We start from the raw sequence: 18,440 nt of genomic DNA on the forward strand, positions 1-18,440 counted from the left end.
GAAAGGTATTAAAAGAGCTGAGAGGGACCTCCCCTAGCCTCTAAATTGCGGAGGGAGAGAGGTGACTTAACATGGCTTGTAAGAAGTTAAAAAAAAGGTTTGGAAAATCAGTATCTGTAATAACTAATTTTTCAGTTCTCTTACAAATGTTGGGTGACAGGAGTCAGGCTTAATCTTCCTTTCCCTTTCATCACTTGCTGTTTCTGCTACAGAAGAAAGAGCAAAAGCCTTTGACAGGCTGAAGGATAGGTTCTCGGACATTTTCCTGTGTAGGCCATTAAGGGTAACATGGCCCTCCCACTGGTCTGAGTGGCAGAAGCTAATATGACTACAGCTTGTAGTCTTGTACTCTAGATGCTTTATTCTACAATCACAGAATGGTTGAGGGGGGAAGGGACCTCTGCAGGGGCCTCCCTGCTCAAGCAGGGCTAGCTAGAGCTAGTTGTCTAGGACTGTGTCCAGGACCAGGCTTTTGAATATCTCCAAGGAAGGAGACTCTGCCACCTCTCTGGGCAACCTGTGCCAGTACTTGGTCACCCTCACAGTAACAAGTGTTTCTTGATGTTCAGACAGCACCTCCTGTGTTCCAGTTTGTGCCCGTTGCCTCTGGTCCTTTCAGTGGTGCCCAGTGACAGCAGCCTGGCTCCATCCTCTTTCCACTTTGCCTTCAGGTATTTATATACATTGAGATCCTCTCTGAGCCTTCTCTTCCCTAGGCTGAACAGTCCCAGCTCTCTCAGCCTGTCCTCATAGGAGAGGTGCTCCAGTCCCTTCATCATCTTCATGGCCCTCCACTAGACTCCCTTCCAGTACGTCCATGTCTCTCTTGTACTGAGCAGCCCAGAACTGGACACAGTACTCCATGTGAGGCCTCACCAGTAGAGGCAAAGGATTGCTTCCCTCCGCCTGCTGGCAACTCTCCTTCTGATGCAGCCCAGGATACCATGAACCTTATTTGTGGCAAGGGCGCATTGCTTGGCTCATGTTCAACTTGGTGTCCACCAGGACTCCCAGGTCCAAAAGCCAGTAAGGTGGCTTTTTAAACCTTTCTTTCAGGTTAAAAAAAAAAAAGGCATGCACACATGCCCTGAGAAGCATTTCAGTACAGGGCTATTACAATTTTTTTTTTTTAATCTTAAAAGATTTTGAGTGCAGAATCACACTGCCATGAGCAGTATTATAAGCTTTTAACACTCAGCAAAACTGAGCTTTGGGAGTAGTTCCACAAGCTAGTTAAATATTTAATGAATATGTTTCTTAGACTAGGCAAATAACAGAGCTTGATTAAAAGTGACTACATGGTGTGAAGTCATCAGATGCATAAGAATACAGATTTTAATTGCGTCATCTAAGCAAAAAACTAAGGTGGTAATTTTAATCAATAGGGTTTATGGTGTTTGTTTTTTTAAATCTCTTCATGAGATGGAAAGGGGAGATGATTTCACCTTCAGGATAACAATCTTGTTAATACCTCACCTGTAGTATATATTTTAACAATCTGAATTAATGTCATTGCCCTTTACACCAGCACTTACTCATGTAACCTGAAGTGTTATAACCCATGAGAAGGGTTATGCCTTAAAGTAAAACCTTCACTCTTTGGCCTCCTGTCATGTGCAAAGGCAGGCGCACTCTCTGAGAGCAGAAAGTGTGCCTTGAAATGTGTACCAAATCTCTACAGGTTTCTTTTGCTCCACAGCTTTTGTCCCAAGACCTGGATCTGTTTATACATAGATTTGGCAGTGGCAATGATAGGAAACCGTGTTTTAATTGTGGCCCCTACATGACCACTTCACTATCTCAGGTGATTGGGGGTTTTATTGAATTCTAGTCCTGAAAAACAACACTGATTCAAAGGCAATCAAGACATTCTCTGTCACAGACCACAAGGAGCTTGAAATGACAATTTTGAAAAATAGGATCTTCCTTCCACCTCCCCAACACCTGCTCCATCCCCTGTCATTAACTCCAAAATCCAGCTCCATGAGACTCCAGACCTGTTGTAATACATTCTCGCCCAACAGTTTTGTTCCCATTTCCGAGAAGGACACTCTGACTGTAAAGACAGTAGACATGGACCTGTCCAGAGAGCACTGAGTGAGTGCCATTCTATTTGGATGTCAGGATTGAGGTTCTTATTTGGAAAAAGCAGAGGAGCAGAACCCTGCTCTTTTCCTTTCCCCTGCTCCCCATCCCTGGGAAATGCATAAACTCGCTTTTGAAGAAGGGAGAAGCTGAAATGCAATTGAAAAAAACCCAAACTATCTCAAACAAAGAGATCATAGAATCATAGAACGGTTTGGGTTGGAAGGGACCTTAAAGATCATCTAGTTCCAACCCCCCTGCCGTGGGCAGGGATACCTTCCACTAGACCAGGTTGCTCAAACTGTCATCCAACCTGGCCTTGAACACTTCCAAGAATGGGACATCCGCAACTTCTCTGGGCATGCTGTTCCAGTGCCTCATCACCCTCAGAGTGAAAAATTTCTTCCTTCTATCTAATCTAAATCTACCCTTTTTCAGTTTAAAGCCATGACCCCTTGTCCTATCACTACCTGCCCTTGTAAGAAGTCCCTCTCCAGCTTTCTTGTAGGTGCCCTTCAGGTACTGGAAGCTCCCTGGAGCCTTCTCTTCTCCAGCCTGAACAACCCCAACTTTCTCAGCATGTCTTCATAGACAAGGCATTCCATCCCCCTGATCATTTTCATGGCCCTCCTCTGGACTTGCTCCAACAGGTCCATGTCCTTCTTATGTTGGGGGCCCCAGAGCTGGACGCAGTACTCCAGGTGGGGTCTCACCAGAGCCAAGTAGAGGGGGAGAATCACCTCCCTCGACCTGCTGGCCATGCTTCTTTTGATGCAGCCCAGGATACAGTTGGCTTTCTGGGCTGCGAGTGCACATGTTGAGCTTCTCATCGACCAACACCCCCAACTCCTCCTCAGGGCTGCTCTCACTCCATTCTCCACCCAGCCTCTATTTGTGCTTGCGATTGCCCTCACCCATGTGCAGGACCTTGCACTTGGCCTTGCTGAGTTTCATGAGGTACACATGGGCCCACCTAGCAAGGTCCCTCTGGATGGCATCCCTTCCCTCCAGCGTGTCGACTGCACCACTCAGCTTGGTGTCGTCAGCAAACTTGCTGAGGGTGCACTCAATCCCCCTGTCTATGTTGCCGACAAAGATGTTGAACGGCACCCGTCCCCATACTGACCCCTGCCATCCACTAGAAATAGGACTGAAAGACTAGTGGCATTTTGTGGTCGAGAAGGCAGAAGCAATGCAGGCTAGCAGAAAGGAGAGGGTGAAATGAAAAATAGTAGCACAACATTTTGGAGTTGCCTGGTGCAGAAATTAGCATAGCTACAGCTCCATCATTGGCAAAGAAAGAACTGTATTAGCTAAATAGTCTTGTATGTGAGTGTATTTTTGAGCCAATAATAAACATGAAAGTAATTCATACACTTTTACAGAAAGGAGGCAATAAATAACAGCAAAAATTTATTAATTTTGCATTTATGCTATTGCTCTCAACCTCTAAGTCTTGTCATATATATGTATATGTACATATAGAAAGAGAGCAAGACAGAGTGTACATATTTCTTAAGCCTCATCACTTGAAGTTGGACAATTGCACCAGAAGCTGATTTCATCAAAAACCTTCAATCTTCACAAAGATACTTCAGCATCTGATACTTAAGTACTGATACTGATAAGTTCAGTACTGATACTGATAAGTCCTGTAACCCAAATCTAACAAACCAAGTACTTCATAGCTTCTTACAGGAGGCATGGGGAAAGTGCCTAAGAAGTCACTCTGCAATAGCTAAAGAGAAAGAGGACACTAAGTCAAGCAGCATACTGAAAATGGCCTCAGGTGCTTAACTTTTGACCAGAGAGTGAGACTTATCTCCAGCAAGGTCAAGCATATAAATCTTCTTCTGGGAGCTTATCACCTGCACTCTTACTTTGAGAAGCTGAGGAGGAGAGCTCACCTCTTTCAAAGTTCATGAGGGCTTCCATTTTACCCCAAATCTTCACAGTTAGAACACAAATTCTGGGGCCTCCCTGTCCCAAAAGCTATATTTGAGATTGTGTTGTCGCGTGTCACATTCACCCTCCTCTCTCCTGTGCCATGGCAGGCATTGATGCAGCTGCAGAGTCAGCCAGTCAGTTCAAGTTGCTGATCCAACCAAAATGAGAAACTATTATTTCTAGGGATAATTTTCATGGAACCATTCTTCCTTGGTCTTTTCAGCTGAACCTACTCCACTCCCATATAATAATTAATTTTCTCTAGCCCCCAGTCAATATTTAATCATGGGGCTAGATGTTCAGGCACTCACCTAAGAAAAAGAAAGGGTCAAAGCATCATGGCCAAATGCGGGCAGCAGCTGCCTAGCTGTGTGGCATCATACGACCAAGCGTATGTACACCAGCACGTGTCGCTAGGAGAGGGGACTACAGTCCGACCTCCTGTTTTCCCAATAAGTGGTCCTGATGAAGAGAAAATTTTTCCTTCTGTATGTTGGGCGTCAGAGTAAGGCTAGACCTTTAATATCCAATTAAGGTTGCCAATTCAATACAAAGATACCAACATTAAATAAAGCAAACAATATCAAATGTTTGGAAATAGTTGTTAAATTACAGTTCCGAATATTGAAGTATTAGCTAATTATCCTATTCATTTGCACTGTTCCTATGCTTTCAGCTGCAAGGCTCAGGTCCAACCCCTTAAAAGGCACTAGAACATAATTCCCAAGTCCTGCAGAGTTCAGTAGGATGAAGGTTACCTTTAAAGCTTGTAATGTCTGTACCCAAGGACATGACAGTAAGTGGATTCAGAACCTGGCAGAGGTGAGAGCCACTAAACCTGGGTTTCTTTTCTTTCGATTCCCATGGGCTGTTCTCTGTGCAACACACCAATCCATCCCACTGCCTTTCAGACATGCTGGTAACCCTTATTTCCTGCAGGTTTATGTGTACATTCTTCTACAAATATGAATAAAACATGTTCAGCTTTATATTTGTTGCACTTTGTGTACTTGGTCATTGCGCCTTCAACTGAAAGCCTTTTAACAATTGTCAAGGCATACACAAACAGCCACCACTTAATTCTAAACTTATTTAATTTTTATATGCTCACTTGAATGCTGTTTTACTATAGTATTTATGGCAAAATAATAATGGAAGAATAATTCATTTGCTAAAGTCAGTTGTCATTCCCACACAATGCTTAGATTACAGAACGAAGCTCTGCATGCTTGGAGCCCCTCTCCCCCATGTTTCGGTCCCTGTTGTTCTCTCTGACAGAGCAGTTATTTTTAGACTTTTTCCTACTAGAGACTTTTAAAGCTGTAAACCTGTAGTCCCCTTCTGAACTCAATGGTATGCCTTTAGAACTCGGCTAATTTATAAAAGCAATACTTTGGCAGTATTTTCAAAAGTCACTAAACCTAGATATGCTTGACTATAATGCAGCAGCTCCTGCAATAGCATGTCCCTGCTATTTTTCCTTATTCAGCTGCACGGTGTGTGGCCTGATCCTGTGCCTTCATCTGCCACCCTTCCCCTCCTCTTGCAATGAAGCACGAATGTTTAAGCAGTCACTGGGAAAAAGTGAGACCACCACTAACCAGGATGGTGTTGCTCCACTGCCTAGTTAAGCCACCTTACGTCAAATGCAACAACAAGTGAGGTGGAGAGCACCCCAACCCAAAACGCCAGTAGCCGGTGCACTCCCAGCAGGCCTGCGAACAAGTCCCTGCCCCGATTAAGGCTGTGTGAGGCCTTCAGCCCACCGCAGGTACATGCATCGCAGCCACAGAAGAGACACCAGGCCACCCACCTCACGCACTTCTGCCAAGGAGGTGCGCGCACACATATTTTGGGGATCTGGCCCCAGCAGTAAGTCTGTGAGGACCCTTTGTGCAGCTTCTGATGGCTTGAAACAGCGTGCCTCAGGCAGGAGGTGGAAGCCAGGCGCAGAGCACTCGAAACACGGTCTCGCCCATTCCAAAATGGGCAAGTTCCAAGTGATGCTTCGTAAATTCCCAGATTCACAGGCTTAGAGGCAATAAAACAAACAAACGAACAAAAAAATCAACCTCTAGCGTGTAATTCATCCACTAAGAGGGGAAAAAAATATCCTGACACTAATGGGGAATCAGGGATCTCAGGGAAGAGAGGGAAGGATGGAGAAAGCTCTTTGAGATCTCAGGAATCTGGTGAAAGTACAGAATTTGAAGGAGCAGGATAGTGGATGGATCTGTTTAGTTCAGCTAAAACTTCAATAGTTTAATCCCACCACCACTTAAGTTCTTGCTGCAAGCTGACCATATGCCTTCTACTAATCCTACATTTAAAGGTACAGTATTCTACCACGTGCACTCACCTTCTACATTTTCGATCAATTAAGTCTAATTTATAGGCACAGTAGTATGGAATAGATCTGGAGAAGTGCTTCCTGTGAGTTACAGAGCACCAATGTTAAAGGCATCCAAAACCTTCTATTTTGTACCTGTGCACAGGGGACATTCTTTCCAATTGCTCACCACAGCCAAAAATCCTGTTCTTGAATAGGACAACCAAGAAAAAACAGGAGGAAAGAGGACTAGCTGTGTGTTAGTTCTGATTCTCTAACACTAAACCCCTGGCCTAATAGTAAATATTAATACTAACCCCTCTAGGAACATTCTCGGATGTTCTGGACTTCTTACTTCTCTTTATACTGTGCTTCATTCCTTGATTGCCCTTCACTTGCCATGAAAACCTTCTCCCTGTCCCCAGTGCAGCCACTTCTCACCGCACAGGTCAGGAGCTCAGATCTTCCATCGTGGTTTAAACCGCCAACAGGCCGTCCACCCTGGCCACAACGGTTTGGTTCAGCACGCACACGGCTCTCTTGCAGGCAGCAGCGTGACAGCCACACTATGCAGACAGGTTAATGCACTTCAAGAAATGTGCGAGTTTATAAAATGAAAAAAGAGCAAGTATAGGTTTCATTACATCTCTAATTTTTGAAATAACCCTATGTGCAGCATTACTGTAGTATGTACAGTATCGGTAGTATGACTTCTGGGAATCTTGTGCTCCATCCTATCAAACAATAGTTTACTTCCTAATGGGAAATGATGCTTGACTTGTTTTCCTTTGTTTGTCCTGTCAAATGCTGGTTGCCAAGTTTCTGTCCAAATGTTCAAAAGATAAACTGTTTACAGGCATTAAGCTGAAGGCAAGTCTGCCTAAAAGTGGGTGTCCGTCATGAGAGAAACAGCAAAGATTAGGTCTTACATAATCAGAGAGGATGTCTTTGCATATGTGACCCAAAAAAAAGCTAATAGGGGACAAGTACAAAAATAAAACAAAGCAAAGAATAATTAATATTAATTATCTTGCACATAAGAAAGCTGTAGCAGCAAAAAAATAATAATATACCAAGTACAGTACTTGGACTCTGGATACATGAGTCTCCCTTCCTTTCCAGCACAAACACACGCACCACAGTATTTTCTCTGTCTCTCCAGTACCAGAAGCATTTAGCAGTGTAATCTCGTGGAGAATCCAAGACTCCTGGACAAACAAGATGTTCAATACATTTGGGGGTTTCAAGGGATGAGGTACAAGATAAGAAAGGCCAGAAGACATTGCTAACTTAAAGGAATGGTTCTGTATCAAATCTGAGCTGTTTTACTATACAACCTCAAATAATTAAACCAGCGAATTCTCTGAAAAATTATTTAAACTCAGCTGTTCAGTTAGTCTTCCAGTACAAGGGGTTAGAGCAACTAGAAAGCAAAATATCACATGATTATTTTCAGTAGTGGACAAACCAGTCTTACAAAATACAGCTGTGCGTTTGTCTCTGCAGAGAGTAATGCTTTTTCTTTTCCAATAGCAAACTCACAGTTCAAAATGTGTTGTTAAGCTTTCACTAGTGTTATTTGGGTCTCAAGAGCATAAAAATTTAAGTGCCAACCAAGCTTTTACCGAATTATTATGAACTTGAAAAGAATATCGTCGCTTTCTTGCACCTTTTAGTAAATACTAGACACAGAATAGGAAAATTTTCTTCCCAAATACAGAGCAGGTATTTCTTTATTCAGTACCAGTGATGAGTTGGTAAATATCATATGAAAAACCATCTTCTCCTTACACTTTGTTTACTATTCTGTATTTCATATAATTTTCTATTATTTATATCCCTATTTTCTGATTGTTTTCATACTCTATTACTTTGTAACTACAGAAGAAGCATTTTTTTTCTGCTATTATGCTGGTGGCACTTAAAATAAATGCAACTCTTTCAGTTTCTAAACTGGATTCTTTGCCTATCTGTCTGATTCCATGTCTTGGATGGTACAAAGCAGTCATGCTACACGAAATTTTTGAGAGACAGACAGATATCTAATGATACACACCTTTGCAAACTATCACCAGTGACTAAGCCTTTTAGGAAATTTTTTTTCTTCTTCATAGTGCTGGTTTCATTTCCCAGATACATCAGAAAACAACTAGCAGGCACTCAGGAGGAAAAAAAAAAAGATCAGTATGAACAGTTTAGATATGCAAGAAACAGCTAAACAACATGCGCATTCGTGTTCTTTTCAGACTGTACAGAGATAAGACCTACAATTTTGTCATCTGACATTCATATACATTAACAAGCATTTCAAAAAGTTTTGGAAATTGAGACAGATGCCAGGCCGAATTCACCTGGGCTGTGGGAACAGCTGTACTAAAATTTGGCAGGGTCCTTGTCTGCCCAGGGTCTGGAAATGCAGGTCCCTCCACTCCCTTTCACCCGCCCAGACATGCGCCTGACCCACCTGGGTATAGTCAGAGGCATCTTGATACAGGGTTTTTTCCCCTAAGAATGTAACTTGTATGAATAAAATTTTCTGTTTCAGCTAGTTCACACACTCAGATAAGAAACATTTTGCCTAAATGTTCCCTGCTAAGTCTATTCAAACAACAACAAAGCCAGCAGACTAGAGTGGAAGAATGCGAAGCTGACAATACGCTTCCTTCTATGCCGATCTACTGGTAACAGCAGCTGCATCTCACTTTTGTCACGGTCCAGGACGTGCAGGTCTCACCTCGTTATGGGTCCAGTGTATGCAAAAGCATTCCAGGTCCTCCAGTTTACATGTGGCTGGTGAAATCTTTAGGGAAAGAATGCTGCTCTGCCCAAGCTTTCATAACAGCCAATAAATTAAAAAAAAAAGTTTAAACCAATAAATACCAGTAAAACAAAATATTTGCAGTTTGTCAAAACCAATTAATTCTTCGCACTGTGAAAGCAATGGGTGATCTCTAAATCTAGGATGCTGCAGCTTCTGAGACAGCATGATTCACTGAGTTTGGACAAACATAGCTATTACTTCCTTGGCCGTATTCTACAATGATGCAAGTAACGTCCACATAGCTGGAAACATATTCACATGACAAATAAAACGGGACAAAAAAAAAATAATCAAAGAATAAGGCATTTCAGTTCAAACTAAATCTTTATTCATATGGAAAATACTACTTTTCTTTTTGCAAATGATGCTAATAAATAAAAATACTCAGAAAGAACTTTGCTTAGAGTTAAGTGACTAGTTACAGCCACATGAAGCTTTTAATTCCCGTCAAAACCACGCCAACAGCCATGCAGATTGGCTATGAGAAAGCAATATAAACTATATTTTATTTTGTGCAATCTTATCATACAATCTTAATGCTACCTTATTCTAAACCATTTCACATAGATTGAAATGCAATTTCAAAACAAATATTAAGGGACATATTCTACACTTATTCCACGTATGGAGCTGTGTCTAGCTTAAGCCCATAGATGTATAATGTAGTTAAGCGTCTAAAGAAGGTAAAAGAAAAGAGGACCCCATTCTGAAAATTCAGACAAGTTTATAAACATAAGAGAAGAAAAGCTCACACCAGTGAGTTCTCAAAAGACAAACACATTATTAAAGCATAACAATAAATTATATTAAATTTAATAATGTTCATCCTTAGAATGGTTATTTCTGAGGAAAAAAGCACACCAAAACTTTCATCACTAGGAGTTAAACTGTAAGTTTACACATCTCAATTTCCCACTTGGATGCAATTTTGTTTATAATAGGCTTCGGCTTCGTGAGCATATTCTTTATCATACATTTAAAAACAAATTGAAAAATGTTGCAGTTAAGCTGCGCATCAAACACATCATCAAGGTGAGAAACAGGCACTTGACAGTATAATGTGCAAGGCAAAACCTTTACTGGTCACAGTATAAATAGTTTCTTCAGGAGGGAAATTAAAAGTTCTTAGCCCATCTTTGAGAGCAAAATATTGAGGGCTGCTAGCAGATCTTTTTCCGTTCTTTTAGGTCAGCACCAAAAACCAAACTAAACACTAGCGCATGCCTTAGAGGGTATTCCATAAACTATAAAATGCAGCATACTTTACCCAAGAATACAAATTCTTTCCTATAATTAACCTCAGCATACGTACTTGCCAAAGGCAAATACACAGTTTACTCACAGACTAAATGATGCAATATAAAAATGCTAACCCTTTCTCCTCTATTAGTATTTTTTTTTAATATATAATGCCAATTTTACAAATACATTTGCCAGTTACAAGATCCTGTTTTGTAGCACAAAACACTGATGTTCTTATATAAAAACTTAAGAGCAATGTCTTTTAACATCCTATTAATACCAGAAAAAAACCAAAAACATTTTGCTACAGTTTCCCTCCAGGCACATCTTGACAGGAATCTCCAAAAAATAACTATGCAGGAACTGTAAGCCAGAAAGCTATATATTAATTGGAAGAGAGAGGAGAAAGAGAGAGCTAAGAAAGGAGTAATGTGTCAGTAACAGAAAAATGGTACAAGCTTAGAAGAAAATTGCATGCATCCCTTTTCATCGGCATAAGCTTCTTGCAAAAATATGTTTACAAGACATCCATTATAAAGGTATATGCTTTCTTGTAAAAATGCTGATTTTCTCTGAAATGCTAACTTGATCTTCCGACTGTACTGGCCATGTTGCAAGGCAGTCAACAAGTTTTCAGTTCTGTTACACCAGTTTAACAATCAGGAGAGAAAAGGCCTACTGTTCATTGTTTATGAAACTTTTGGTTTGATTTTTTTCCATGAATGTTAAAGTAGCATTTATGTAGGTCATATAAACAAAATGGAAACCAACTTTGGATCTGACATCAGCCACACTGCTAATGAGAGACAATATGCTAGAAAGAGGCACTTTTAGTATTCTTATATACATTTCAAATCTCGAGTTTAACACTTCACCTTCTTTTACCAAAAAATTAAAAGATCAGTAGCTAATAAGACGGAGCTTTATAACAAAAATGCTTCAGAAGTTGTGTGCATGCACATACTTGCAATGGCTCAGTTACTCAGTTACCCTGAAAATGCCAGAGTACAATTCAATCACTGCTTATGGGGCAGGGGGGAAGGAACAGCACAGTACAAAGCAAAAATTTGTTTGTAGAACAAGGATCGGCTATTGTAAAACTGAACACGTATGCCCTTCCATAAGAAGCAACTTATCCCTAGATTCAGAACTACGGATACTGAATATTGAGATAATCTTATACTGTACTCACTGCTGCTTTCCAAATTTTCAATAATTTTTATTTTTGGCATAACATGCATCTTAAAAACGGAGAAGCTTAGCTTTGTCAAACAATGTTCAATATAAAAGAAAAAAAAAAACAACCTCTGGAAGACCCATTTGACCTGACTATTGGTGAAGATCCTGTGATGGAAGGAATTACATTAGAATAGTATTTTCCCATTTCATACGCAGTATAGCACATTGTGACAGTTGAGCATCTTCTGTGCACAAGCTGAAGCATATGCTGAGGCTGAAGATTTGGAAAACAGTCTACTAAGTATAACCATTCTCCCTGCAAGCGACAGATCAGTATTCTGAGTTAAAAAGGGACAGCATCAAAACTAAAATTTTGAGTGGCCCTCAAATACCAGAAAAAAGCCAGGACCTCAAGCTATTGGAAGTTCCTACATAAGGCAGTCAAATTTACAACCAGTGTATACATTCACTAAGGAATTACATTTTTTTGGTAAAACCAACAATCCAACATACTGCAGAGTCTGAATGTGAAATATAGGCACAAAATAGATTCTCTACTTTTTTTCAGTGTGGAAAACATAGCTATTTAACAATGTAATAAGAAAATTTACTATCAGGTGAGCAAAAATTTGTAACAATCTGAATAAAACAAAGTACTGTATAAAGGTGCAATATTGAGCAGATTTGATTTTGGTTTAAACATATGAGTAAATCATGGAACCTTTCTCTTCTTATCTATAAAGTATTTCACATTACCAGTATAGTATCATTCTAGTTCTTCCCAGTTGTCAGTAAGGTTACCTTTGCTTTGACGTCTAATACTAACCAGCTTTCCAGCTGATTTGATACTCCACCTGGAACTGTTTCCTGAGCTGGCCAGGTTTGTGTATTTTGTGGAGCCTTTGGTTTCATCTTCCCAGCCTGACCAGGCTGTATAGTCACTTAAAGTAGCTGCTGCACCACCGGTAGAGTCAGCAGCAGTAATCTGCGGTGGTTCCCATCCCTCAATCTCATCTGGTTTCCTAGATGGGACATTCTGCTTTATCACCAAACTGTCCCAAAAACCTGGCTTCTTTTCAGACTTCATCTCTTCCTTTAACTTTAGGTTTGTTCTAGAAAAAAAACAATGATGAGGTGATTAATTTCTTCATTTAACAATGCATGTAATAGTTATTAATAAACATTCAATTAATTTATTATGTTTTATATTAAGGAATGCTAATGAGTCATCAGCCTATGACAGCACATCCATTACTGTCAACTTCAGGAAAAACACCCTCGTATACATGTAAGCCTAAACACAGTAGAATCTTGCAGTCATAAATCCGAAGCAGACTGAGTATGGCCATTTCCTATTATAAAAGGACTGACACCCCCCCTTCCCCCTTGCCCCGTGAATTACACAGAACCGCCTTTGGAAATGCATGAAGTATTTAGCATGCATTAGAACAGTTTAGGACTTTAACCAAAAAAAACCCCAAAAAACAAACCCAGAGCTAGGATAGTAGAAGGAATACAAAAATGTTTTGCCTACCACCAGCTTTAACAACCACTCACTATGTTCCTCAGTTTCATATACCTGTTATCACCCTGCCAGTTAAACCTTATACTGTAAAATAGTTGATGTACACAGTATTAGGATTGTAAAGATACCAGCATTTTTTTCATAAAGATCTGCACAATATTTTGAAAACAGCTGTTTTGTATTTCTGGTAAGAACTCCCAAAATTCCCCTACCAAAACTAAGAAAAAACAACCTTTGTTGTAATTTCTCTCTCAAAGAGGCATTTGAAAGACTACTCATATTATTACATTTCTCATCCTATTAAAAACCTTCAATCTGAATTATTTCATATTTGCAGTGTGGCGTATTTAAAATACAGAATGTCAAATGTTTATGCATAAGTTTATATGCAGGGTTATGTTTGTAATCAAATAACGGACCACAAGGAAAGACTGAATACCAGCAGTGAAACACACAACCTTCAGGGTTCACTGAGCTAAATAGCAAATTGAAAGCATTATCTGCTAGTAGCATACAAATTCCTTAGCCATAAATAAAACCACCACTGAAATTTTTTTAGCATGTCTATTGAAAGAGCTTTTTTCCATTAACAAAAGCTTGACACTATCATATTTAAATAGAAGCAACTGAACCAATACCTTTAAAATTACTTTTCCTTTACTGAATTTTGAATTTATTATTAGATTTTTCAGGATTTTCATCCTGCTAAAGCCAGTCACAGACTCCAAACACTTTTCTCATATTTCGTTGAGTAGCAAACTTGAAAAGTTGCATGTTTCTTTAAAAGTAAAGTAAAGTAAAAATCGTGGTATACAGTTATAGGAAAATACGCCCAAACTTAAAATACAGGCAGTTTTCATAGTAATGCTAAACTAGCTTTCCACATTTGTGGTAGCTTGGTTTTCATACTTCCGCTCTCTTCACTGGGTTACTTGACTCTTATATTCAGCATCAATTGCAAAGGATCCTTGAAGCAACCTAGCATCTTAATAACACCCATAAAATTGTACAGGGACAGCAGCTGGGAACCTTTGGGAAGTTTTATGGAACAGGCTCAAATGGAAATGGAAATATACGTATTTACATTCTAAATTGTTTATGTGTATATATATATATACACACACCCCCCTACATGCACATATATACGCTTGCATACTGAAATATATATATTTCAAAGTAAACTGGAAACAAAACATACTACAGCAAGTTTTATCAAAGCTAATATTTGGCTGGAACAGCTATATTAATAGGTGGCACATTTTTTCCTGTTTGTAATCAAGGCAGTTAGTTAGCACAAGTATATGTAGGCTTTACCTATATATACTTGTAACAGCAAACTAGTCTGTCCTGGGAAGAGGTCTGTTCTGTTCAGAGAACAGCTCTAATCATACCGGCAGCAGAACTGTTCCAAGTAAACACCTCAGCTCCAATAGGGAAGATTTGCAGATCCTGGTATATAGCTACTCCGCTTTACCTTTTTAGGTGTAGACAAGACTTCAAAAGAGAAAGTAAAGCATGTAAAAAAAGAAATTTGTAAACTCAGCCGTAATTAATCCTTAAGAGGAAAGGGGGAGGGTGGGAATGACCCTTTTACTCAGAAACATTTACTCCTTTTCTACAGTAAAAAAATACTATGCAGTTAATTCCCTTTTCTTCCCGACAGACCTAAAAAGGTTATCAACAATATCCATCCTTTCCTAATACAGCATGCCTTAATCATTGGAAGCTTAACATATACATAATTTTGAAATGTACCTAAACCTTTCTCTGTGATTTAACTTCCAGGAGTTGAACACTACTGCTTCTCAGCGTCTACCTTCACTACTTTGCACAGCTATTTTCTGTTTCAGTTTGTGTATTTTAATAGCAGATAGACCAGTTGGTTTTACTCACCCTTTGGATTTTGGAGACTTGCATCCTGCTAGCAATTGCTGTTCGTCATCTTTATTGAACATAGACGTCACTTCCTTCCAACCCCGGAAACTTGCACCTTGAACCTATACAGAGAAGTAAACATCCTCATAAATGTGAATTACAGTCTCACAAGCACAGAGCATGGCTGCCAGTGCTGACTCTGGGTGGCTGATAGGCAGCAATAGCCCTGCCTCTCGTGTGCTGTGCAGCTGGGAGCACAGCGGCCCTATGCAGCCTGCAGAGGATGGCCACATTTTGAAGAGCAGCAAGTTGGGTTACTGCAGCAAGAGCTCTTTCCCTCTGAGCAAAGCGTACAAAACCTTGCCAGTTTGCAGAGGCTGGCAAGTGATGTCAGGGAGTACAGCTGGGCTCCTGGCTGCTCTTCTGCAGGCAGGAGCTGCTGGCTCCATTTTAGTATATCACAGTAAGAAGGGAATTGAGGCAGCTTAGGAAACAGTCTAAGGGGCTTCAGTAGACAGAAATGAAATGAACAGTCATTGCTAGAAGGGGCCACAATGGACAGGACAGCCAGCTGAATTATGAAACTCTTAAGATTTAACCTGCTTTGCACTCATGGTTCCTATTTTTTCCACCAAAACTTGTGGCCCTGCAAGCAAAAAGGCTAAGAGCATTGGCTCCCCAGTGAAATGTAACATGTGGCACTGGTGCACTACAGCGTGCTCTCTAAATTTATTGCAACCATTAAACATGTAGCATAAATTATTTTTTCAACATTATTACAGGTTTGATTCCCTCTCCCCCAAAGCGAAAAAAAACAGGTATTGGTTATTTTTATTCTGATAGCATGCTTAGGGACTCTAACAGAAATGCACGCATGCGTGCTGAGCACAGAATATGAAAGTTGCTGTTCTTTCTCGCAGGTTCTAGTAAGAATGGCAGAGTGACAGTCTATCAGTGTTAATTGATTACATTAAAAAATACAACAATACATTATGAAGTATAATAAACAATCAAAACAAAATTGTAGTTGTCAACATAAGTGAAGGCTAATTCATCACCTATTATTATGCTTCATCCTTTCTGCAGAACTCATCGGTGCAAATTAGTATCAATTTGACATTTAGGTTTTAACTGATTACAGTTTATAACTGGTACGTCTATGTAGGCCTTAAGACATGTGAAACATCACCTCCAAATTGAGCAGAAACACCAGATAGGAAAATACTGGTACTGCCACCTCCTCACCTTTCAGAAACCCACAACCTCTACCATTTACAGGAGTAAAACAGCACCCTTGTTATTGCATGATAGTCACGGAGTATTTCCATCTCTTCTTCTCCCGTTTCATTATGTCCTACACCTTCGCTTCTCACCTGCCTTGCCTACTCACATCTGAACTGCCTCAGCTACTTTGACTCAGGAGACATAGCAGATCCATTTTAGGATCAGGAGGAACGTCTAACCTAGACTCAGTTCAACTTTGGTTAGATACAAACATGGATCCAGCTTTGGGAAAAGCTCTGGAGAACTCTGAAGAGGGAAGGCTGAGCAAGCCCAAACCAATTTCCAGCTCTCATTCATGGGATATGGACAGACTAGGTACATGAGAGCCAGGTTCACCACAACCCAGGCCTCCGCAACTGCTCTGCTCACCTCTTCCTAAACCCATGCCTAATCTTACCATAAACCACAGCATTCCTCATGGCTTCACAAGAAAAGCAACAGCTTCTATATATATTTTTTACACTATGAGAATAAAGTGACTACAGATTATAATAAGCAAACCCTCATGTTTAATTTAAACATACACTTTCTATTTTTAATTATGTTAAAAATATGTAGACAGCTATCTTCCACTTTGCATCCCTGTGGCAGACTCACCATACCCATCTCACAGAAGACTGGTACTGTTGATAGTATAAAACAAAAGCAGACAAGCTGCAGATGATACCTTCAAACAGATACCTTGCCATACAAAATCTTTGTGTTTAAACTATCAGCCTCTCCAAGCAGTACTCAACATCTAATGCTTCTGTGGTGTAAATAATGGTCTAAAACCTCAATTTTAGTCTATAAAGGCCTAATCCTGTTATCTGTTTCTGTTGTTCAGTTAAATTCTGTAACAAATTTAACATGAGGATTTGTTACTCTGATTTGGCTTCCTCTCACTGCAAAGTAGTTAATCCACAGCAAACTTTAAAAAAAAAAAAAAAGAATCTCCAAGAAGTTAGCTGCTGAAGGAAGTAGTCTGTTTAAAAGAAAGAAAGAAAGAAAAAGAAAGTCTAGAAAGCACCTGGCTTTTCCTATGTTAAAAAAATCCTTCATCTTCTGTTATCTTACTCAAACTCTACTATTTCAGGCCTTTTTGTGCAGGAACCGCCTTTTGCCACCATAGGCAAACCCACAATTAAAAGCAGCACATAACAACTCTTACTGCCTTAATCCTTGTCATGGTTTAACCCCAGTCAGCAACCAAGCACCGCACAGCCGCTGGCTCACCCTCCCCCTGCGGTGGGATGGGGGAGAGAATCTGAAGAGCAAAAGAAAAAAAACTCGTGGGCTGAGATAAGAACAGTTTAGTAATTGAAATAAAATAAAAGAAAATAATAATAAATGGTAATGAAAAGGAAAACAACAAGAGAGAGAGAGAGGAACAAAACCCAGGAAAAACAAGTGATGCAACCTCTCACCACCCACCGACCAATGCCCAGCCCGTCCCCGAGCAGCAATCACTGCCCCCCAGCCAACTCCCCCCAGTTCATATACTGAGCATGGCATCATATGGTATGGAATAGCCCTTTGGCCAGTTGGGGTCAGCTGTCCTGGCTGTGCCCCCTCCCAGCTTCTTGTGCACCTGGCAGAGCATGGGGAGCTGAAAAGTCCTTGACCAGTGTAAACACCACTTAGCAACAACTAAAACATCAGTGTGCTGTCACTGTATTATTCTCATACTAAATCCAAAACACAGCACTATACCAGCTACTAGGAAGAAAATCAACTCTATCCCAGCTGAAACCAGGACAATCCTTTAGGCCTTTAAACTGGAAAAAGACTCAAATGTACCTCAGGGATCTAATTTATACATAAGCTTGTCTTTCTTCGCTAATGATGTTTCATCAAGCCATTGCCACATAATAAATCTGCAGATTAAAAAACCAACAAAACAAAAAAAAACCCCAACAACCTTGTTACTGGTTTTCAGATAGCAATTTAATACACAGACAGACAACGGGCTTAACTTAAATTATTAAATTATATGTGCCTTTAAAGAACAGGATTGACAAAAGACTATTTGGAGATAAGCATTTATACACACACATCCATGTAAAAAAGGATATACCTACACATACACCTTCTTTTAATCTAGAACATCATACGTACTTCACTGATGAAACTCCAACCTTTGCTGCATTGTTTTGGATACCGAAGCAATCCTC

At 40.1% G+C, this 18,440-nt stretch overlaps 1 protein-coding gene across 2 annotated transcripts in view; it reads right to left on the reverse strand.

The window, feature by feature from the left end:
- Positions 1-9,555: 9,555 nt before the first annotated feature.
- The window catches only part of TDRP (testis development related protein), a 29,160-nt gene continuing 20,275 nt past the window's right edge, over positions 9,556-18,440 (reverse strand). For both annotated transcript variants that reach the window (XM_072855128.1, XM_072855127.1), the window contains 2 exons: positions 15,022-15,125; positions 9,556-12,715 (listed from right to left, as the gene is read on the reverse strand). In XM_072855128.1, coding sequence (XP_072711229.1) covers positions 12,370-12,715; positions 15,022-15,125 — 450 coding nt within the window. In that variant the 3' untranslated portion in view covers positions 9,556-12,369. The remainder of the gene's footprint in view (positions 12,716-15,021; positions 15,126-18,440) is intronic.

Source organism: Ciconia boyciana, chromosome 3 (genome assembly GCF_034638445.1).
Source record: "Ciconia boyciana chromosome 3, ASM3463844v1, whole genome shotgun sequence".
NCBI lineage: Eukaryota > Metazoa > Chordata > Aves > Ciconiiformes > Ciconiidae > Ciconia > Ciconia boyciana.